The sequence below is a fragment of the Argopecten irradians genome, chromosome 3 (assembly GCF_041381155.1).
Source record: "Argopecten irradians isolate NY chromosome 3, Ai_NY, whole genome shotgun sequence".
Lineage (NCBI taxonomy): Eukaryota > Metazoa > Mollusca > Bivalvia > Pectinida > Pectinidae > Argopecten > Argopecten irradians.
This window is the reverse complement of record NC_091136.1, coordinates 18632086-18656418: the sequence shown is the minus strand read 5'-3', so window position 1 is coordinate 18656418 and position 24333 is coordinate 18632086. Positions and strand designations below refer to the sequence as shown.

At 34.1% G+C, this 24333-nt stretch overlaps 1 protein-coding gene and 1 long non-coding RNA gene across 7 annotated transcripts in view; both read right to left on the bottom strand.

The window, feature by feature from the left end:
- The window catches only part of LOC138317729 (uncharacterized), a 48977-nt gene that overhangs the window by 7175 nt on the left and 17469 nt on the right, over window positions 1-24333 (bottom strand). For 2 of the 6 annotated variants that reach the window (XM_069259591.1, XM_069259596.1), the window contains 7 exons: window positions 23248-23417; window positions 21892-22090; window positions 16005-16046; window positions 15471-15482; window positions 11571-11687; window positions 10977-11004; window positions 7739-7799 (listed from right to left, as the gene is read on the bottom strand). In XM_069259591.1, the coding sequence (XP_069115692.1) occupies window positions 7739-7799; window positions 10977-11004; window positions 11571-11687; window positions 15471-15482; window positions 16005-16046; window positions 21892-22090; window positions 23248-23417 (629 nt within the window). Of the gene's footprint in view, window positions 1-2823; window positions 3288-5269; window positions 5298-7122; window positions 7144-7738; window positions 7800-10976; window positions 11005-11570; window positions 11688-15470; window positions 15483-16004; window positions 16047-21891; window positions 22091-23247; window positions 23418-24333 lie in introns of those variants that run through there. The other 4 variants (XM_069259594.1, XM_069259595.1, XM_069259593.1 and 1 more) reach the window with 4 other exon arrangements.
- On the bottom strand, window positions 18106-20535 carry LOC138317730 (uncharacterized). The gene is made up of 2 exons (XR_011207797.1): window positions 19180-20535; window positions 18106-18350 (listed from the first exon to the last, which is right to left on the bottom strand). It is a non-coding gene; the product is annotated as an uncharacterized lncRNA (long non-coding RNA).

Genomic DNA, 24333 nt, shown 5'->3' with positions numbered 1-24333 from the left:
GGCTGCGTGGAAATGTAACCACCGACTTAGTGAGCTGGGAGGACGTTTTAGAATTCCCAAACTTTAAATCAATTTCTTTGTACGCAGACAGATTTTGACGAGAGATTTTATTTTTCCATTTCATAAGAAATTATACTGGATACATTCACACCATTTTACCGACTTTAGCCATCCTTGCCCGACTGTTCATTTTAAGTCATTTTATCCATAACTTCCAGTATATAATCAACCTATCTAAATCAATGGAATATTTCATATCTACTATACTGTAACAAATTGGTCCCGCTTTGCTTTGAGATAACAACAGTAATATCACTTCCACTTCTGTCTAACTTATAGAGGTATGTGAATATGTCTTTGCTGTATAACTATAACCATATCAGCATAAATAATTAGATATAAAATTTCTTTAAAATGAGTCTCTAGATCTCAGTTACCATTTACTTATTACACATACATATACTATGATATTTGGAGATTCCATTCTTGAATACATATTCTTTCACAAACGTCTGCATTTTCGTTTGATACTACGGCAAAGCTACCAAATATTGAATACGAATGAATATTTATGTGTAAAAATGAATATCTTTTGAACAATATCTCTTTAATATCGACTGAATGTTCAAACACTACAACTTCCCCAGGTAATACATTTGGCTCTTTCATTAATTGAGACTACTCAATAAAGAGTAGGTTGGTTACTGTCATGACTTTGAGAAAATAAACATTATTTTTCCTACAAATAAAGAAATGTTTGTATTCTCACAGATTCAGCAAGCATAGTCTTCTCAAAATTACAAAGTCTGGATTAAACAGGAAGAATTTACTATGCGCCAATAATAACACAGATCTGAGACACAAAACCATTACACACAACCTAACACTCCTGAAAACTTGTGTCCCTGGGATTTATTTACTCAGTCAAACTGAAACTATCTGTGGGATTGTTGTTCATATAAAACACAATTCAATCACAATTAATTTGCTTGAGGGAAATATTTACAACATATGAGACTATGTTATAACATTTGATTTTGTATATTGTTTAGTCTAGACAATATATTTGAAAGTCTGCATCCAATATTGGGTTTAACAATTTCCCAAATTCCTCAAACTCCCAAAACTCCCTTAAATCTAACAGTATTTGGGATATATATGCTGCAGCACGTGAGATTGAACAGAAATTAATACTTGTTTTGAGAGTAGTATTATATCAAGTTGTGAGAAAATATTCTAACAAATAGAGTTTAACAACCTAATCTTCCTCACTTAACAAGCTTAAACTATCCCAACTCTAAACCAAAATAGCAATAAAAAGCATTTGTTCTATAAAAATAAGCATTCAAAATAGTTCAAATTCAAATGTATGAGCATATATTGATATGGCACTTAACAGGTTAAATTGACCTTTTCTGACCTTAAAGATCAATCAACTTTATAATGAACATCTTGCACGATGTGTTTTGAGCACCAAATGGTTGACGATGAGTTTCTCTACCATCTACATTTTAGCAGGGTATTCAATATAAATGGTACTGTTTTTGGGGGGTGTTCATATACAGCTCTCTCTGCATAAGCAACTTATATACAGATTAGATATTGTTAAGCCAAAAGAGAGCCTATAACTTAAACATACATTTTAGCACCATAGCAAAATCAAATATTTTAAATGCACCAACTTTATGATCATTTGAAATAAAAATTTTCCACTTGTTCTCTGATTAATGCTAAAGGTACCAACCAGCAATGTTCTTGAATTAAAGAAATTATTAAGCACCATTCGTTATATACTTTTAAAACATAGATCTTTATAATATATATTTACAAGCTAGATGGATAAAAACTAGTTTCAAATTTTGAAAATGAACCCTTTCTAGATCAACATAACTAGTACTCTTATCTGGTTTGATTAGTAGTCTTAATCTATATACTAACATTTTTAAAAATAATTGCTTGGACTTTATCTAGTCAAAGGATAAAGTAAGGGAATAGTGGAATACCTTGGCTTGTACCTTCAAATATTTGAAACTATCAGAAACAAACAGAATCCAAAATTCTTTTGAAGTTCCTAGTCATGGATATGATACCTATGCAACATAAGTATATTTCTTGGTACAATTAATCTAATATCTCCTAAAGGAATGTTCAGATTTATATGAAACATCAAACTAGCGTGTGATTGCATACAACATGATATTTGCTATGAAAAAATAAAATTGGAACAAAATGAACAATTTTTTGTGACCAGGGCCCATTGGTACCTATATGGTTACCATCTTACACAACAATACTTTGTGCATCACATGCACAGCACTAACTATTAATCCTACCTAATAACAACGCTACACTGGCCAACAACCAAACATTCCCAATAGCACCCACAGATATGTACACATCATCCATACCCTAACAACACACACCATTTGATACAGCCAATATTGCCACTCTTTAAAATATCTAGACACCTCTCCTCTTTTCATGTATAATACAAGTTCATTATTTCAGCACACCTTCAAATGGATGCCCCAGGTTTACTTTAATCAATGTTCACTCCAAATAAATATCACATTTATTCTCGTATATTACTTCATAATTGCATACTGCATATGAGTTAAATTTCATGCTTGGTTTATTTTCACTGGAATCTGTGACACTCACAAAATATTCAGAAATTCATTGATTTGCAGCAAAAGAATTAATAAACCTTCATAATGAATGAATAAAGGCACTTAATTCCAAGAAACTAGTTAAGAAAACACTAATTGCACACAACAGAATCAAAATATAAAGTATATATCTAATATCGAAATTTTTCTTTAAAAAAATCTTGAATGACCTTTTCGACATTAATCGACATTCAACTATATCTGTCATTTAAAACCCTTACAAGCATTCCATCATACACACTCAACAAATATATTTCGTACCGCAGAGTAATATGCTATAAGAAACAGACATTGGTTTCTTTTTCAGGACTGGTATCATAAATGAGAAATTAACATCATTTCTTCACACAAATCAGCGTTGAGACGAACTAGCTGCTCCAAAGAGCCAATAACACTGCTAATAAAACACTCCACACATTTCACACACATATCCATTCATAAGTTCTAAACAAATTTAACAGTGGCATATTCGGTCGGTGTGTGTTTGCTGAGTCGGGGAGCTGGCACGCCGGGAGGACGACTAGCAATATCAAGGTCAGCATAATGTAGTTCGCGCTTGGCTTCCACCAGAGACTCGCACTCGCGGGGTGGGGATGGGGGCTGGCCGAGGGGCGATGCCTGTCAAATACATCAAAGAAAATCTGTGTCAGTGATTGGCAGATCATATTTCTTTATACCAAAATATTCTAAAACAATTTTTTTTAAAGTATATTGTCGTTTATATCTTCTTGAAAATTTCTTATTCACTTTTTACGTCTATCAAGATTTTTTCCGCAATATACCTTATAATATGGATCTCATTGAGAATTTGGTTCAATAGGAACAATGCATTAATAATGTGTTGTTTTTCCCCACACATTAACTTCTCCATTAAATATTTAATATCATGAACGTTTCTCTTTGTTCAAAATATATAATTACAGGAGACACTTTGTGTTACTTCATTATTCATTTTTTTATTGTTTGCAATTTCTTTTGACAAAAGATAAATAATAAATATTTTTTATTTATTCCATTATGAAACATTGCCAGGATAAAAAAAATTCCAGTCTGTGTCAGCATTGTTAGAGTTTATGATTTGAAATACATTTCGCACACAATATAGAGGATTATTTTTGAAAGTTGACAATTTGTCAACCAATATAACACTATATACATGAAGCTGTAGGATCTCTGTTTACAATTGATAGCTCTGCCATGCACAAGACACAAGACTTTCTTCAATGAGGTTTGACCAACTTACAAACACATGCATTCTCAAGAGTTTTATTGAGCGGTTATTATTATACATAGCAACCAGATATACATAATATAAGAATATATATACAGTAAAGGATACATTGTATACAAAATAAAGACATTCTCATTTCTATATGTATGGTTACATGTGAAAGTAACCTTGTAGCATTTCTTGTCAACATCATGTCGAAAATATGATGCTAAATAAAAGAAACTTCAAACTTTAGAATGAAACAGGATATCAACTGCAAAAATGAACTAAGTAATACTGGTATGATTGATGGACAAACAGAGAAGTGCCTTTTGGGAAATGGGACAACCTCATTAATGGTATTTACTTTAAACAGATAGGTAGACAATATTACTTGTGGTGACTTCAGGAAACAACCAGTTTAGTGGTGACTGGAAATTGGTACCACCAGAGTGCTGGTAACTGGATGGTGGTACATCTAGATTTGTGTTAATTGAATAGTGGAAAACCCAGTAAAGAGGGCATTGGATCATAAGACCATGAAAGTGGTTGTTAGTCTAAAACTTGAGTATCATTGATAACCAACAAGAGCCTTGACCTTATTGACTCAATAAGCATGTTTGTTTTTTTTTAACTTGATAGGTCTTAATTGGGACAACGAAAAGAAGTTGAAAACTGGCATAGAAATGACTTTACTACGGTTTTGACCTGTAAGTTGACTTTTGACCATTGGCCTTAAAAAGCCATCCTAAACATGCACGTTTGGTTAGCACACTGTTTATGAAGTTTGACCTAGGGAAAACCATGTTGTTCTGCTGACACCATTTAGCAGATAATATCAACACTGAATTGTGTTTCTGAAGACTGTACAAAAAACATATTAGTAGTGACTGGATTGTGGTACAACCAAGTTAGTGATGAAATGAAAAAGAGGTTGAATTGAAACAGATCCACGATGACTGCCAGTTGGGACATCCTGATTGGTAATAACAAGGAAGTCAGAGTATATAATACCAGATAGTGGACCACACTGATTTTGTGGTACATTGAAAGCAGAGAAACGTTGAGATCATACAATGTACAAATGACTGGGTTTGTGTGAAAACCAGATTTCAGGGGCCAGGATAGTCATTTTTTATTTATTAAAATCAATTCTTCTTTTAATAGAACGGTTGTAACACATTCAAAGCCATATATGATTTATATATTAGATATAATAATAGTATTTAGTATTTCCAGAGCTCTCTCTGACCCTATAATCATCTGTCTATACAATCAACATACAATAAAACAGCCAACACAAATAATAAATATGTTATCTGTTTTCCGTTTGCTCTGAAGCATTGTCTGCATGACACCGGTATCTACAACCACGTCTACACTGACTTACGGGTATAATCGGAGTCGTTTGCTTTGGACTGTAGGAAAAAGAGATATCTCTGAAGGACGACCGGTTTACCTTCATATATTGCTGGAAACATACGTACACATGCACCATCAGTCAAAAATCCCTGCTTCCTTTTACGGTTAATCTAACGCTTTCATCCAAGTCTTGTTTACAAAGCATGCCCTTGCTTCAAATTTAAATTTTGTTAAATTTTGTCCCTACTTTTACTCGTGTACGTATATAGCACTGGTACACAGCCAAATTCCACCACATGTCATATATATATAGTTATATTCCAAACCAGGCCCAAAGCGTCAAAATTAAGTTTCATATAAAAAAGACATGGAGAAAATATGATTTACGTGGCACCATTACACAACTTAAATTCTGACATATTCTACTAATAAACAAAGACCGTCTTCTGATTTTTTCTAGATGTTATGGACAAAAAAGTAAACTGAATGACAGCTGTGCAAGTGTGTTATGGGGAAGCATACAAAAATGGCAAAACACCAAATCAGGATGAAAAAAAAAATAAATACAGCCATATCATACTTTAACTGATGCATACTAAAATGTCTCATTCCTTATACATTATAGTTAAAAGAATTTTTTATAGAACAATCTGATTAAAATACAGATACTTATCCTTATTATCACTACGTTTGATATGAGGATCTGAGAACATCCCATTAGGGGTCACGTCAGGATGACCTTTGGAAATGGCCAATCAAATTGACACTGCCAGAATCTTGACTGGGGACGAACTAGTTTGAAAAAACTGTCCGAATAATTTTCGTGTACGTAGTCATCTCGCCCAAAATGCACAACAATTCTAAATGTATATGCTTACTGGGACGAAATGGCGTTAACAATTCACGTAGAAATGTGTAGAAAATGTATTTGATCTGGAATACACGTGGTAAAAGGACATCCGAACGTGACCCCATATCGGGTATTGTCAGATCCTCTATTGAACGGAGTGGTTATAAGGATCTGTATTTCAATCAGATTGTTTATAGAAATAAATGTTTTATGTACAGTAAATTTAAAACTTAGCTATAACGAACCGCTGGGGACCAACAAAGTCACTTCTTTATATGCATAGTTCATTATATACTATATATTACATATTACAGAACCTTGATGGGGAATGAAATTTACTTCGTTATAACCATGAATTTGTTGTAAGCGGGTTTGTTATAAACATGTTTTTCTGTGCTGGTATAGAATTTCATACATCCCCTACCTATGTATGTATTATAGTATACATACAGTACAGATAAACACATCACCAGCACAACATTCACACACTCGTAGCACTATCAATTTTCACAGATCCTTCATTAATAATTCAAAGAAAATTCCATATTTGATATAGATATTGTATTACTATTACATACAGCCATACCATATTGTTGTATAATCAGAATGAAAATATATTTGAATATATTTCAGGTAGGATTTTGTCTGAAGTTGTTAGTAAATTCTGGAAGTGGATATTGATATAAAGGGATTTTGTATGGGTGTCTTTAGTAGTTAGGTGGTATATTTGATTGTAATCAAAAAATGCACATGTCCTAATGATTTGAGCACTCAGAAGGACCGAAATTCAAAAAGCCTTCATATGTGAAGTAGATTTCCAGAATTTGGATATAATATTGGCCAGAGAAAGAAATGAACTCTTTGGTGTATGAGTTCATTTGCACAGAAATGAACATTTCACATGAATGAGCCTTCTTCAATCTGTGAATGTAGCATTCATGAATGCATTTGACATTCATTGGTGTAATGAAGCATTAGACACGTCAGATGAGACGTGGAAGCCTAGAAGATGGGTGTATACTAAATTGTACCTGGTCTTATTGTTCACTACCCTGGAACAGATTTCACGAGGAAACATGTGACTGACCTAGCTAAGAGCTGGATGGAATTGGTTCATCATGATCAAGATATTTCAAAACAAGAAAAGCAAGATGGTGACTTGTAGAGTAAGCTGTGGAGTGTTCTCTCGATACAGGCTATGTAGCCGATCATTTGGACTTTTGTCTAACACATAAGTGAAAATTTAAACATTTTTTTCTTCTTCTAATTTTTCTCTATCTACTTAACTGCTTTATATAAATAATTCTTCATTCAAACCATCCGTGGAATTAAACAAAGTGGTATATTGAAGTCATTATGCCTGCATAAATCCTCCTTGTAGCTCACTGAGGTCTCTTGCAGGACATTTAAAAACCGTGATATCTTACTTATAATTACTTCCTGTAAGATTAATTTGAAGATTATTCAAACAGTAACATGTTCACCTATCTAAAATGTTGTGTCACAATTTCCTGTCTGTCTTTCACTAATGTATACTTTACATCCATTTCATAGTATGAACAAGTCCTTATAACAAATACGGGTCACTGTAAACCTATAGTGGCATGTCAAAGAGGTTATTATGGAAATAAGAAAAACAAGACTTACCCCTCGAGCCCGATTCTTGTCCGGTACACTGTAGACTGGGCCTTCTGTGTGGGCAGGACCTCTGTAAACAAAAGAAATCAGGTTACAAAATACCATTATCATGTAATTCATAGTAATTAACATTACACTAGAAAAATGAAAATGATTTATGATCACCAAGATGTAATAACACAATTGTGGATGCACTTCAAAAACAGTCAATAAATGAACTTTAGAAAAATAAATAATAAATTGCAAATTTTGGATAATTTAGAATTTGGCAAGAAAAAAAATAGATTAGTTGAATAAGTACAAACCAAGAAATTCTTAATTTTGTTAGCTTAAAACTTTACAGCTACCTCTACTTGTCCATATTTGTATCAGTTACCTCCCCTTACCTCTACTTGTCCATATTTGTATCAGTTACCTCCCCTTACCCATATTTGTATCAGTTACCTCCCCTCGTCCATATTTGTATAAGTTACCTCCCCTTGTCTATATTTTTACCAAATTATGGAATCTGATGAGACTTTTTTTTAGTTACACTGCCTATTTGTTTTAAAATACCCAAAGTTAATAAGCTGTTGCTACCACAGCTTTTATGTCAGAGTATACAATTATCTTACATAATATAATATATCCAAGTGTACATGTATTAGAAAATATGATTTCTCCATCTATATGATGATAAACTTCTGAGATAATTAAGTGTTAAAATTAAAGTAAACTATGCATGTTACACATAACTCCAACAATATACACTGTATATATATTCCCTGAAACATAAGGCATTGATTAAGTCTATGGCAGTCTGGCAGGTGATATGTAGGGTATATTGCAGCTTAGACTGCTTCTGGGTACCTGGACAATTCCATTCCATGTTGCTTTTGTTTTAAAACAGTAGTTACAACAGTATTGGTATCTATCACTTTTGATATTGCTAAGGCTACACACTAACACGCGTTAACGTTCAAATATGATATGTGTGTAGAGTACTAATTACATACACATGTACATTTGTAGATGCAGTAACAAAATTGGAAAATTGACCCAATATAATGTAATGTACAAGTAAACATACTTATTTTAGCGGTAGTTTTATTAATCGCTTTACGCACTGTCCTTGAAGCGCTAATTCATGTACAGTGCTAAATTTTGTAAAAGTGTATTTCAGGTATTGAACCAAGGAATTGCGCAAATTTAGATCTGCGCTAATAAATCAAAATTTACATTTTTTGCATTGGCACTTAAATTTTACTGCGCTAGATAAGTATGTTTACAGTACTAAGTTGTCTTTCCACTTTACAGTAGAATGTGATATTTTGATTTGATACAAGTTTTTTCTAATGAGTATCGATCCTTATCCAACACGACAGCTGTGTTATAATGTGATGATGTGACAGTGGCCATTTTGGTACTAATCCAGGTACATATGAGAAGCAGTCTAGTAGGTGTTGTTCAACATGCTATTAATAGTCTTGATGATCTCTTACAACAATTTTAGCTACATCATTGATTTCCATGGGTGTAGCTGAACCATATATATACCCTGGTATGTACAGATCCATCCAAGGTCAAAGACCATCACAGTTGAAGTTGCATATTAATTTTGAAACATGAAAATTAAATGTTAATTTTGATTTTGTACAGATTTATTGAAAAGTGAAAGAGCCAGGGGCTGTGATGGCCAATTATCTGACATTTTATCACTAGGTCTCCAATTCAAGAGTCAATACATAAATCTGTGAGGCAGTCAAATTGCCAGATTCTAAATGAAGATTTGTTATTGTTTTCTCTTTGTCAGATGAAGATGACAACAGAATATATTTTCATATATACAAATACTAGTCATTACAGAAAATTAATCACAAATTGGCAATATATATAGATTGTGTAACAAGATTTTTATGTAAACCTGTGCCCGGCACCATAAAACTTTCTCAGATAAATTTTTTACTCAAGCCTATGGAAAATCATATACTTGAGTAAAAAATCTGAGAATAGTTTAATGGTGCCGGGCCCTGGTTTTCCAAACTTGAGAAAATACTGTAGTCATGGAAACATTATGATACTTGTTATAACCCTTCACAGTTGATGTTATTTTGAATGATGTGCATTATAGCAGACTGAGGATAGTCTCCAGAAGATGTGTACACATGCATTGATCAATCAAAAAAATAAACAATTTCAAATTTGTTCAAAGTGATAAGGGACAAGAAATAATTTCCATGTTCCCCACAACAAATCAAATTGGAACAAGGTGTAATGCTGCGTGATAAAATTGACATGCTAACTTAATGCTACTGCCTCCCTCATCTCATATGCATGTTGGGGCCGTAAATATGTCATCAAAATCTCAGCAAATAATTTTTATTGCATGAATTCATAAAGTATCTTTTATAATATACAAACAAATTACAGATCTAGCAAATTAATTCTTATACATTTGTTAGCTGTTGGAATGAAACACCACAAATTAAAGCATAATTCTTGGGGTCTTGCATCTAAGAGTATATAGTGTACATTTCAAATATGCCCCACACTAAAGTTTTTTATCGATATCTAGTAAAATAAATTTTAATAGTATTTTTAATTATATATGATAGTACAGGGTAAAGTAAGATAAATGTAAAATACTTTACCCATTTTCTCCACTCCTATATCAAATAAAATCAAATTGTAGTTCTCATCTTGAACTTGGTCTTAAATCCTAATTAAGTGAAATGCTTCTTAAACATTTCAAAGTTAATTAAGGCAGATCTTTTTTTTAGATTTAAATATAGAGTAACCATAAATCAACCAGAAACGGATTTTGATCATTAAAAGACAAACCAAAGCCAAAAATACAATACACTGTAAGTAATATCCATAATTCTTAAATACAGATCAAACGGCCATTTTTTAGACAGCCGTAAGGGGTGAATCAAAAATATGTTTGTATGTAACTTTAAAGGTCAACACCGTGAATCACATATTGTGCTATGAAACTTGTTAGTATTTGTACTGAACTAGAAAAATGAGATATTGCAAGTGCTGGGATAATCGGTGAAAAAAAGAGCTGCAAACTTAGCTTATCAATGATACTAATACCGATAGTATGTACAATGTGACAAAGCCATGAGATATCCAAACATGATACATGTTATAACCAAGATAAAAATAATGATGAAATATGTCGGTGAGTATTTCTCTATTAACAAGATGAGAATATTAATGAAGATTGTCATACGTCATAGTAGCCTAGAAGGCCAATACTTACTCGGGTGTTCCATCTTCTTTAGTATTGTCTGCAAAATCAAAACAAAGCCCATCAAAAGGTTTGAACTGTTCCATACACATGAGATTGGCAGCAAAAATTAAATCTTGGGTTTGATTGACATTAAAATTCAAATGGTATAATATGTACATTAGATGTTATTTCAAAGCCCAATCAATTTTATTACTTTTAAATTTGGATTCTTTAATGCAAAGAAAATAAATCAAATAAAGAAAGCTAAGGTTTTCCTCTTTTCAATCTACATTTAATTTCAGGTCAGTGAAAGTGAAACCTCAAAAAAACTAAGTAACATGATATTAAATGTCTTGTAAACATTTTCTTGGCATTACCATGTACCGTGAGATATGGAATTCTACTAGAATTAGGACATTGAAGTCAGTAGAACTATTAGTATGGTACCAGGGTTTTCACTAAGTTCTTTAAAAGATGGTTGAAAATTAATAATAGGTGGTTGGGGGCCAAAGACCCCTGTGGTGGTCAATATTTATTTCTGACAAAATTAGCTGATTGTAAACAAGGAAATAGATGGCTGTTTTTGCCGGCAACCGGCTTTTAACGAGAACCCTGGGTACTTACATGTCTCACCACCTCCTCTCCGGCGGAACACCACAAAGTACACTATAAGGACGATGAGTAGAATGGCAGCCATACATCCAATCACAGCTCCTGCAATTGTTCCAGCACTGCTGGCGCCTGTAACATATGTCATAATGGTTCAAATATTTCCTCTAAAGTACAAATCAAAATGGTTCATAGCTTACCTTCCCCTCCGAGTATCAAAATAGTCCCAAACTTTCATTAAAACAGCAATTACATTTACACTATAATCATTCACTCTACATCACAAATGAAACATGGTGTCCCTCTTACCCCTAAATGTTATTCATAATACCGGTAATTATGATCCAACCACTTCCTGGCTCTCTATAAAGACACAGCAAGTATTTCACAAGCCACAAATTAACACTCAAATATTTCTCCCCTAAAGTAAAACCCAAAATATTCTCAACAATGCTTCAAACATTCCATTCAATACTAGATTAAACTAATAAAAAAAATTTAAGTGTAACATGAACTTCATTCTATGCTTTCAAATCATTTCGTGGGAAGAAACATTTTTTGTTGTTGTTGGCAATTGTACATGATTGGTCAATTATGTGCAAGGGTTTTGTGGTGAAGCAGAAAAGCTGGAGTTCCAAAAATATAATCTTCAACCTGTTGACAAGCACAATCCAATGTTTCGCGATTCTGTCTTTGTATTCTTTCATACAGTTATAATTTATTTGTCATCAGCACATTATTGTAACCATTACATTAAATACTTGAAAATGTCTTTAACGTTAGTGAAATAAAACTAATGTGCTGCACACATCATCTACTCAAACGGAGATAGATAAAACAGTGGTGCTATTCTAGTTTAAAACCTTCAAGGGGACAAAATGAAGTTGGACAATTCAGAGTTTGATAGGCATTCTAACATCAAAACGGTAAGCATTTAGAGTAATTTGCTAGTGAATTAGTTACTAGGCTCAATATTACGGAACAAACTTTGATTCAATATTAATAAAGTCAGAGAGACTGAGTAGAAAATAAAGATTCTTGTGAAATATTAAAGATGCTCCACCGCCGACAAATGGTATTTTTTCGCTATCAAAAACAGGAGCAGACGATTTAGTATTTTTCTTCAGTTGCAAAAGTTACTTACTTTACACCATTACCACCATTAAAAAGTTTTAGCTTCTAATTTTACTTTAAGTTAAAAATATGAAAAATAATTAATTGCATCCCGAAAAAATTCCTTTGCACTATATCCTATATGGAAAGAATTACTAATTGCGCATGCACCAATGGCGAAATAAATTATTTTATATCATTTTTTGTGTTAATTAGACATATATATACACGATTAAACACCAATTATTGTTCAAATAATGAACATCATTTATGCTCTGTCGGCGGTGGAGCATCTTTAAACAACCATTATCCAAATATATGATTCATGGTATTAATGAAAGATTGTTAGAAAGAATGAGTTTTAATATAAGGTGAACAATTCTGTTTTCACTATAAGAATTTTACATTTGGTACATTATTTGGTACATGTGAGGAAGATTCACAAAGCACAGACAAGGATCATATTTACTTATAATATCACATTTAAAACTTGTAAAAGTGTATAGTTTCAAATGTGCGGATTAGAATTAAAATGTGTTGCTGTATAACTTAGTGTACAACTCAAAGCCAAAACAGGTGTCAAAAAAATGTGTTCTACATGAGTTGTCTCCCTCTTTAATATTTGGTCAAAAAATCTTGACAATTCACAAACTGATGATATGGAGTCTAAAAAGGTGATGGATTATAACAAGAGACCCAGAGGGCCTGTATCGCTCACCTGGTTTGTAATGCCGAGTAATATTTTCTGAAGGAATTTAAAGATTCAACTCTAATTTCCCTATTGGGCCCCACTGTTTCTGCTTCAGGGGGTCAGAGCCAAAATTTATACAACATCTGTTCCCCCTCCTACTTGGATATTTGTGGCAAAATTTGGTTACAATCCATGTAGAACTCTATAACTAGTAGTGATTTAAAGGATGTACATCTATTTCCCATATTGGGCCCCGCCCCTCCTGCCCCCAGGGGGTCAGAGCCAGAATTTAAACAAGCTCTGTTCCCCTTCCCCCAATGATGCATCTGGCTAAATTTGGTTACAATTCAGGCAGAACTCTAGGACTAGTAGCGTTTTAAAGGAAATGTTGACTGTCCCTGGGGGTCAGAGCCAAAATTTGTTCAAACTCTATTCCCCTTCCCCTAAGGATTTTTCTGGACAAATTTGGTTGCAATCCATGCAGAACTCAAGGACTAGTAGCGATTTAAAGAATTTACCTCCATATCCCCTATTGGGCCCTGCCCCTCCTGCCCCTGAGGGGTCTGAACCAAAATTTGTACAAACTGTATTCCCCTTTCCCCAAGGATGTTTCTGGCTAAATTTGGTTACAATCCATGCAGAACTCTAGGACTAGTAGTGATTTACTCTATTAGCTCCCCCCCTCCTGCCCCCAGGGGTCAGAGCCAAAATTTATACAAACTTTATTCCCCTTCCCCCAAGGATTGGGCCCAGCCCTTCCTGCCCCCAGGGGGTCAGAGCCAAAATTTATACAAATTCTATTTCCCTTCCCCAAAGGATGTTTCTGGCCAAATTTGGTTATAATCAATGCAAAACTCTTAGACTAGTAGAGATTTAAAGGATTTACCTCTATTTCCTCCTTTGGGCCCCGCTCTTCCTGACCCCAGGGGGTCAGAGCCAAAATTTATACAAACTTAATTCCCCTTCCCCCAAGGATGTTTCTGGCCAAATTTGGTTACAATCCATGTAGAACACTATGACTAGTAGAATGTAAAGGATTTACCTCTATTTCCCATATTGGGCCCCGCCCTTCCTGCCCCCAGGGGGTCAGAGCCAAAATTTAAACAAGCTCTATTCCCCTTCCTCCAATGATGCATCTGGCCAAATTTGGAACTAAAGTAGCGTTTTAAAGGAAATGTTGACGGACAAATAACGGCTGCCGCGCCATGACAAAAGCTCACCGGCCCTTCGGGCCAGGTGAGCTAAAAATGAAATTTGTGAAATCAGACATACAAGAAACACAGAACAGAAATTAAGGCATGAAGACAACACAATGATATAGGTATATATGATTATATATATATAACAGTGCCAGTAAATAACATCACAAAACACAGCAAGAGGCAAGGTGTTCCTGGTAGAGAATCAATGATAAAGAGTTCTACAGATAATTTGGCATTTATGGTGATATGAGTATGTGTTGGACCAGTACTGAATATCACTAAATATTAATACGTTGAATCATAGTTGGGAATGAATGAGTGAAAGCACTTAATATGAATTATAGAAAACAAGAATTTATTAGAACAATTGAACATTATTGGGTCCATGAACAAACTTGTTAGGTTTATAAGGTATAACATTCTATTAACAGCCAGGGTCATTTAAGGACGGCCTCCCAGTGTGCAATGTGTTGTGCTGTGTGAATGTCTTTTATTTTTTGGGAGGCTGCGATAAATTTGTGTTGTGTCTCTGTGTTATATTGGAACTGTTGCCCTTAATATAATGCTATCTCACTGAAGCATGCTGCTGAAGATACCAAACAAGCACATCCCGCTCGGTCACATTATACTCACAACAAACAAATTAGAACAGTTAGAAATAATAGTTAGTGAGAACAGTTATGAGACCTAATGAGCTAGAGAAGGTACTGAAAATCAATTCTCAAAAAAGTTAAGAGGAATTAGTTGGAACAGATTGGGAATACAACACTTATGAATCAGTAAGTACAGTTTGGGTAACATGAGTTAGTAAAAGTTTGGAGTCTACTGAACTAGTGAAAGCACTAAACATAAATTGAGCAGTGAGAACTTGGTCCACAATACACAGAATTATAATAATCAGAACCTTACCAGCTCCAGAACCTGAGTGAAACACAGATGCAAATTGAACAGGAAACTTTTTTTTCCTTCATTTTCCTATAAATCTTTTAGGATATTGTAATGATATTTTTAGGAAAACAGGATTCTTATAAACATACAGCAACATACAAAATAAGGTGGCAGTACTCAAACTTATCCAGGTCCTTTGCAACTCTATATTTATGACTAACTAAAATATCTAATATGATGATGATATAGTTCTTAAGAAAGGTCCTCAACAAATTCTGTATTAGCATATTACAGAGTTATCTGTTTTGCAGGTATGCATTGATTGTAACTTCATGTGTTTACGAAGGTAACATCCTACTTTTCTGAAAAAAAATGATGTGAATTGCACTTACAAATCGATACTACCTGCAAGGGAGCTAACTCTGTAATATGCAAAAACAGAATACTGTATTTCTTATGAATTACATGATGTTACTAATGGCAAGTACATAAAAATTCAATGTTATTTGTTAAATATAATATAAAATGTAGTTGATAGAGATTTTAAATGTATACCTGCTGCGTCATCTTGAGCGCCTGTATTACCACCAGTTGAATCTGAAATAAAAATCAGAATATATAATGTTCATATTATTCAATCTGAGTTAAGGGATTCCTTAAAGTGAATAGTCGGGCAAAGGAAACCAGTCTAAATGCGTTCTTTGGCCTTCCAAAAGTCATTGTATACCATAATGATGGTCAAGTTCTGCTTACGGTGTCCAGTTTTGACCACTGAAATTTTGGGGAAGCCCCGTGTAAATTTAGCACAGTTCTAAATATAAATTCGCCAAACTCTTTGAAAACGAGGCTGCGTGGAAATGTCAACATGGACATGTGTTTCTCAGTCGTGGCGGTTTCGTTTCGTGTGATAAACCACTAATGCGGTATGCAAATTGTTGTTTTGAGATGATACATTTGATGCAAATGAAGTATTCTTACATTAATGACAATGCTTTGTAATAATTTTTCGATAAAAGCATCTTGTACATGGAAATCGACACAAATATTCGGCCGATGCAGAGATGGGGCCCCGGCAAGGGGCAATTATTGCAGCATCGCATTCGTCGTATTTTACATCAACCGAATCATGAAGGTTAAATACAAATAATCGTAACATAATTTCCCATTTAAAACCACACGAAAACGTTCCATAGAACGTCCATGCATGTAGCTGTCAAAGATGTGAAAATAAATTAGCTCATACATAGATATTTTACAAGTACAATATATGTGTTCAATTATTCGTGTAGTTTTTTTTGCAGAGATTTAATTAAATTATCTATGTCTCTGGTTGTTTTTTTTTTTTTTGTAAACAATATTTGAGTTCTGGAGAGAGATGACATGAATGTCCAGCTGGAAGGAAAGAAACTTTTATGATGTATATGTATCGTACAATGTATATATGTAAACGTACATTCCATGTAGCTGCTATAGAATTACAACTAGGAAATTCTCTCAAACATTGATAATATTTAATTCTTCACATTCATGTAGGCCTATGCTGTGAGAATTAACACATCATATATATTTCCAGAAAACATATAGGCCTACATGTATGTTACTTTCCTTTTCTGTTGTTTCCTGTTCTTTTTTGTGCTCTGGAGAAAAAGATGATTGAGTTGAAGAAAAGTAATTAATTAAGAGAAATGTGTACCACAGTACTTTGTCTGTAGCCGAGGGGTTCTATACTGTTTTAATAGTCCAGTAATTAATAATCAAATTGAAAATTTCAAAATTAAGATGAAATTGTAAATTACATTTTTGAATGAAGTGGTTCCCCTCCTTTGAGAGTACACAGTGTGTATACCCTTTTTGGTTTTTAGGAATAATACCTGAATAGGAACCTGAAATAACATGACAATCAATCAGGTATGTGTGTGGGGGGTGGGGGGGGGGGGGGGGGGGGGCTAAAAGACAGAAGAATCATGAGGTTGGGAAGTTGTAACTTGAGTGGGGGGTTGAAATATAGAAGAAATAGCTACAGATAACTGGAAGTGGAAGGGTGCTTTATCATTGATTTGATCATTGCATATTTGGGTTTTACATGGCTTTTTTTGGTTATTTAGTCTCATTGATTTTGGAGCAACTTTGAATCCATATGGTACTGTATATCTTTCTTTTTTCCATGTGTAGCTATTTCTTCTGTATTTCACCCTCCGCCCAAGTCACAACTTCCCAATAGGTACCACTTTTTTGTTTAGAACTCAAATCAAAGACAGATGTACATAGTACTACATACTACATTTTAGTCTATGTGTTTGTAATCACTGTTACTACAGTATTAATACATAAATGGTCTATGTACAAGTTACACATAGACAATAAATATGAAATTTGGTTCAGACAAAAAGATTTGTAACATTTCAGATAACTTGCTAGTTTTATGGTTTTATTTATATGTTGAGTCTACTCTCTTGTAAAGTAGAATTTAGAAATCCTAAGACAATGGTATCTATATTGCTATATGTAAAAAAAATCCTTATATTTTAAAAGTAATTGAAAAGCTATCTCACAAGCCCTGACAAACAAATGGGCCGGCATATGGATGCAAGAATTATAATCACTGGATCTAGAGGACTAATATAAACAAATATTTCTACAAAGTTAAACAATGAAAAAGTATTGCATCATAATTTTATTTAATGATTACAGTTGAAAGGAACATTTAATAAATTAATACTGTTTAAATGTTCTGTTCATGATCTTCTAGGTCCATATTGGAAAAGTTTACTTTCAAGAGCACTCATATCAACATTCTTCAGTCTTCATATGATGCTAATTGTATGTATATGTATACATACACTTGTATACAGGTCCAAGGGATGAACTTTCTGTATTCATGTCACTATGCATGCATGGTGCCTGAAAAAAAGAACCAACAATTTTTTATATCTGTTGAATATGACAAAAATTGAAATGATCAATTTCAAATATATATAAATGAATAAATGTAGGTTCATTCTACAGGTTTTTTTTTATTTTAGAGAAAACATTTTATAAGTTGTGAATGTGTCACTGATGCATTTGATAGAATCAAATATTGTTTCAAAAAAGATACAAAATTCATTATCTATAGTTCCAACAAAAATTCAGAATAATTATAAATGATACATGGCTGCAGTACATTTCAACTCTGTAAAGTTTGTCATATACACATGAACCAGGTACAGTTGTAATAAATATACAAACACTATTTATTATTATGACCAGAAATAATACTGTATGTGTCCTCCAAATATATCTAAAGAACAAGCTAAAACCTACATGTACATATGTATATGTGTATATCAGAACATATACAATACAATTTTACCAATTAACCTACAATGTAAATCCTATATACAATGTATGTGTATAACACTACCAGAACATGTACAGAACAAAAATTTACAAATTAAAAATCTATAAATATATACATCAGAACTGTATGAATTGACCGGTAGCATAATATTATAGATTAATTGAAACAAATCTTAGCTTGATAATGCACTAGCGGTTACATTCTAACTGTACATATACAGGGCATTCATTACCCCTAAAGAGGCCCCACGAAAGAACCGCTATTTACCCCAGGGTTACGTTTTACGCGATTGGGGAACAGGTATGAAACATGTGACCATATGTGACCACTCATTTATGAAAAAATACTGCTAGGGACTATTTACATAATGATCAAAATACGAAGACTCACTCACTATCAGCTGAGCAGGGAGTACCGGGTAGTAGGCCTAGGTACGTACAGTAGCGGTCCGGAGCCGCGTGCTCGTTTGAACTGTTCTCTTCACTATAACAAGTTGTATTAACACTCTCCATGCGTCGTAATGTTTACCGAGTCAGTTGTTGGGATTGTCGCTGCTCCATTGCCTTTCCTTTCGCATTTTAGGTGAGTCAGTTGGTTGTTTTGGCGGAAACCTTTTGGTTCAAAACTACGGTAGATATATAGCCATGTTTTGTTTACTACGGAGAGTGGTGGATGTTGCGCATGCGTTAAGGTTGAACTGCACTCATAGCCGGTCGGGAGGACTTTTAGGATTCCCATAGATATTATTATTTTCTTCGCATGTACAGCGATTTTGACGGAAAGTTTTATTTTTCTAATTCATAAGAAATTATACCGGATATATTAATACCATTTTTACCGATTTTACAGTCACTTGCCCGACTATTCGCTTTAAATTTAAGGACTGTTCATGAAACACTGGGCCCTGTCATAGAATATAAAACTTGTTTTTTGAGAGCCAGACTACTTCTGCAATCCCAGTTTAAACATAAATCTGTATGGAGATCTCCTACACATCTTTTGTGCATTTGGGACATTTTCCTGCAGACATAATAGAATTAAAATTACAGGTACTAATTTTGGGATAGCTATACACCAACTTTGCTAGCCAAGAGTATTCAGTACTAGTATGATACTCTCCATGCATCCCTCGGCGGATCCCACGTAAAAATTGATGTTCTCGTTTTCATATTCTGATTGGAAGCAGCTGGATTCAACCGACCAATGAATATGCGTTTTTTAAATGTCAACGAAACGAAACCTAAGTTGATGGCAGTGATCATTGAGGCATGCCATGTCTGTCAACAACAGCTTTCAGCAAAGTCATATTTAATTTTTTATGAAATGTTTTAGACCTGCTAAATTAAGTACTTTTTGGATATGTTGCTTTTAATAAAGATATGAAAAGTAAATACATGCATTGTTTCTGTTTCAAACAAAAGGCCCAAAGGGCCTGTATCGCTCACCTGGTTTGTAATGTCAAGTAATGTTCTGAATACAAGTTCATTGTTTCTTTTCTGAAGGAATTTGAATATTTACCTTTAATTCCCCTATTGGGCCCCATTCTTTCTGCTTCAGGGGGTCAAAGCCAAAATTTATACGAATTCTGTTAACCCCAAGGATGTTTCTGGGCCAAATTTGGTTAAAATCCAAGCAGAACTATACAGGGCTTTTTCTAGATAAATTGGAAAAAGGCCCCTGAGTGAATTTGGGAAAAATCAACGGCATATTGACATAAGATTCATAAATTCATGTTCAGTAGGAGAAAATACTAAACTCATCATACATCTTTAACAACACTTTGTCTGGACCATGTCAGGATCATTTCATGCAAGCTTCAGCCAAATCGCACCTGTAGAACTTGAAAAGAAGTTCAAAATGTGTTTCCAAGATGGCGGCTGTGGCGGCCATCTTGGATTTCAGATCGACCCGAAAAATAACAACACTTTGTCGGGACAATGTCAGGATCATTTCATGGAAGAATCTGCCAAATCGCATTGGTAGAACTTGACATGAAGTTCATAATATGTTTTCAAGATGGCAGCTGTGGCAGCCATCTTGGATTTCAGATCGACCCGAAAAATAACAAAACTTTGTCGGGACCATGTCAGGATCATTTCATGCAAGTTTCAGCCAAATCGCTCCAGTAGAACTTGAGAAGTACAAATTGTGCTTTCAAGATGGCGGCTGTGGCGGCCTTCTTGGATTTCGGATCGACCCAAAAAATAACACTTAGTAACAAAGTCTCAGGATCATTTCAGGTAAGTTTCAGCTCAATCCCACTGGTCAAACTTGAGAAGAAGATTGAAATGAGAAAAGTTTACGGACGGCGCACGACGACAGACGAAGCATGATGGCTAAAGGTCACCCTGACCCTTCGGGTCAGATGACCTAACAACTCACAACTATGGTAATCTTTGATATTTTTAATCAGTTGCATAAAACATGTTTTTCAAAGCGTGCTGCCATTTTCTCAATCCATAGATCAGTGATACAAGCTTTTTCATGGAAGGGACACAATTGTGGTGATCCAGCAGGTGGCGCAGTGTTCCAATTAATCAAGTTCGTTGAGTATCATTGGTTTGAGGTTTGACCAATTAATCAAGTAAGAAATCAGTAATTGAGTCATTTCAAATATCAAGCATCTAAACGAATTGAAGAGCGTATAAGCGCTACCATGTAGTAATGTAAACGTTCAGAGAAGTATGATTTTATTTGTGAAAACATAAGCGACCTGAGAACATGGCAACACCTGAGCCAATGTAGAAGAAAGTTTGTACGAATTTCCTGGAAAACGTACATGGTCAAATATAATCCATCATCGATTGGTTGCACAATACTGATGATTGATCATAAAATTTCAACGGATTCCTAACACTAGCGGAAGCTTCAATTTTTACGTGAGATCCGCCATGAAGGGTTTCAAAGAGAGTTTTATACTGAATATATACACCAGATAATCATACTTAAATATATGCATATAATATTAAACTCAAGCAAACAGCAAATTTCTGATTACAGTCCATTGCATAAGAATCAAATCTTTTGAAAAATAGTAAACAATTCAATGCTTTTTTGCGACATTTGTATATATGATACACACATGTACAGACAAACACTTACATCTTTTAATGGACAAGTATCCTATCAGAGAGGCCGGGTTAGAGCCACACATGGATCCTGTGAACGGTTCACACATAAATGTTGTGTTGGAGTCAGCCTCTGTAACATTGTAGGATAGGGTGCTGGTCCGTAGGTAGTTACAGCCAGATTGTACCAAATTATCATTATTCTGGTTTATGTCAGCTCCGATAGGGTATCCCTGGAAATTATGGACAAAAATATACTGTTATACAGACAGGACTTTTTCAATTTTGAACAATATTTAATATTCTGGTAAATACTTATATTAATTATCATATGCAAGTTTATCAAAAATATTTAGAACTTATATAATTATGGAAATTGCATCTGGGTAGCATTTACACCTGGGCAACTTTATTTATGCCTGGGTAACTAATTTATGCGTAGTTAACTTCTCTAGCCAAGGGTATATATTCAGTCTGATACTCTCCCTGCAACCCGTGAAGGATTTCGCGTCTGAACTGAAGTTTCTTCTTTCAAATTCTGATTGGATGCAGCTAAGTTCAGACGACCAATGAAAATACGGCTTTGATATGTCAACAAAATTGAACTGAAGAGATAGTAGTGACCTACATTTGTATATTGAGGCATGCCATGCCTGTAAACAACAGCTCCTAGCAAAGTCATATTACTGACTATTTAATCAAATATTAAATATGTTAGACCAGCTAAAGGAAGTACTTTGATGTGTTACTCTCAAAACAGATAGGAAAAGTAAATATGAGCATGGTTTCTGTTTCATAAAGTTAAACAAATTATGTGAAGATAAACTGTGATCTTGTGATAAAATTGGACACTGACACATGAAACATAAAAACTGGTGTTCAAACTAATTAACAAATGACTCACAAATATGTTAATCTTTGGTACTTTGAACGTGTTTCAAAGGGCGCTGCCATTTTTTCAAATATACAACAATGATATGAGGTTTTTAATTGGTCGCTTATTACGTAAATGGAAGGGGCACAACTGCGGTGATCCAGCAGTTGGAGCAGTGCGGGAACTTCAGTTTTGACGCAAAATCCGCCAAGGGTTGCAGAGAAAGTACGGGACTTAATACCCTTGGCTAGCGAAGTTGGGGTAACTTATTCATGCCTGGGCAACTTCATTTACACCTGGGGAACTTATTTACACTTTACCATAAAAACTTGTTTTTCCCAAAAAAAATTTGTTACACTGGTAGAAGTATTTTTAAAGCATTTTCAGCCCAAAAAATTACACTGGTGCAAACTTTACATGAGTATTTACAGTTTTCATGCCGGAGTACCTTATTTATATCTGGTTAACTTTATATACTTCTCAGCAACTTATTTACATCTTGGTAACTTGTCTTACGGTATAAGTGAAGTCGTTGGCCCGCTTGTAACACCATGTGTGCTCTTTCCTTTCACTGCCCACAGTTCCAGAACAGGTCAGTGTCAACATTGTCCCCACGGAGTAATAAGTACTATCCACATTGGGAAATGGAAACACAGTCAAGGGATTATTGGTGGAGGTTGGACTCTCTGTGACAGACAGAATAAATTATTTATTAATCACATTATCATATAGAAGCATCAGTCTGATGACCGTAAATAGTCGCCTGTAGCTATAGTCAATATACCTCACAGTCAATGGAAAAAGTCAGGAAATCAGAATCATTCAAATTAGCACTGAAAGTATCAGTATTGCAATCATCAAAGTGACAAATGGTTTAGCAAGCAATCGAGTAAATCCTAATGACTACTTTAACTTGAATTAAATTATTTATATTTATATAATTACATCTCCTTGATTTTGATCTAATATTCAAATATGGTATATGACCAGGATCTAGTTTCACAAACATTCCTAAAAATTAGGAACTCCTTAAAATTTTCTAAAGCATTAGTACAGAATTCAAGGAAAACATCTGAAGTTAAGGATCTTTCATATGAGAAATTTTAAGTTGACTTTGAGGAATTCCTTTCTTAGAATGTTAGAAAATTACATGTATAGGAATGTAACTAATGTTTTATTTGAGTTGTTTTCCATACAAAAAAAAAATGACTTCAGCAATAGTAAGACAAAACATGCAAACCAATACCAGTAATTATTCCTAGGTATCAATTAATTAAAGTTATTCTAGAACCTGTTATGTGCACGCACCACTTACTGTAGTTATTGTACACAGAATGATATATGTAATTGTATAAAATGAAACTGACCAATATATAAGTTTTTGAAAATGTGATTTACTAGATTATACATGTGTATATTAGATATGCTCCGATTTTCTACTATTCTATTGGCTAATACAACGTCATGTGGAGGGCGATATTGACTCAATGTTTGCATTTTTAGAAACACAGAGTCAATATTCCCTATTGTGATGTCGCCCCGAAGTTTATATTGCAATTGTGATGTCGCCCCGAAGTTTATATTGCAATTGTGACGTCACAA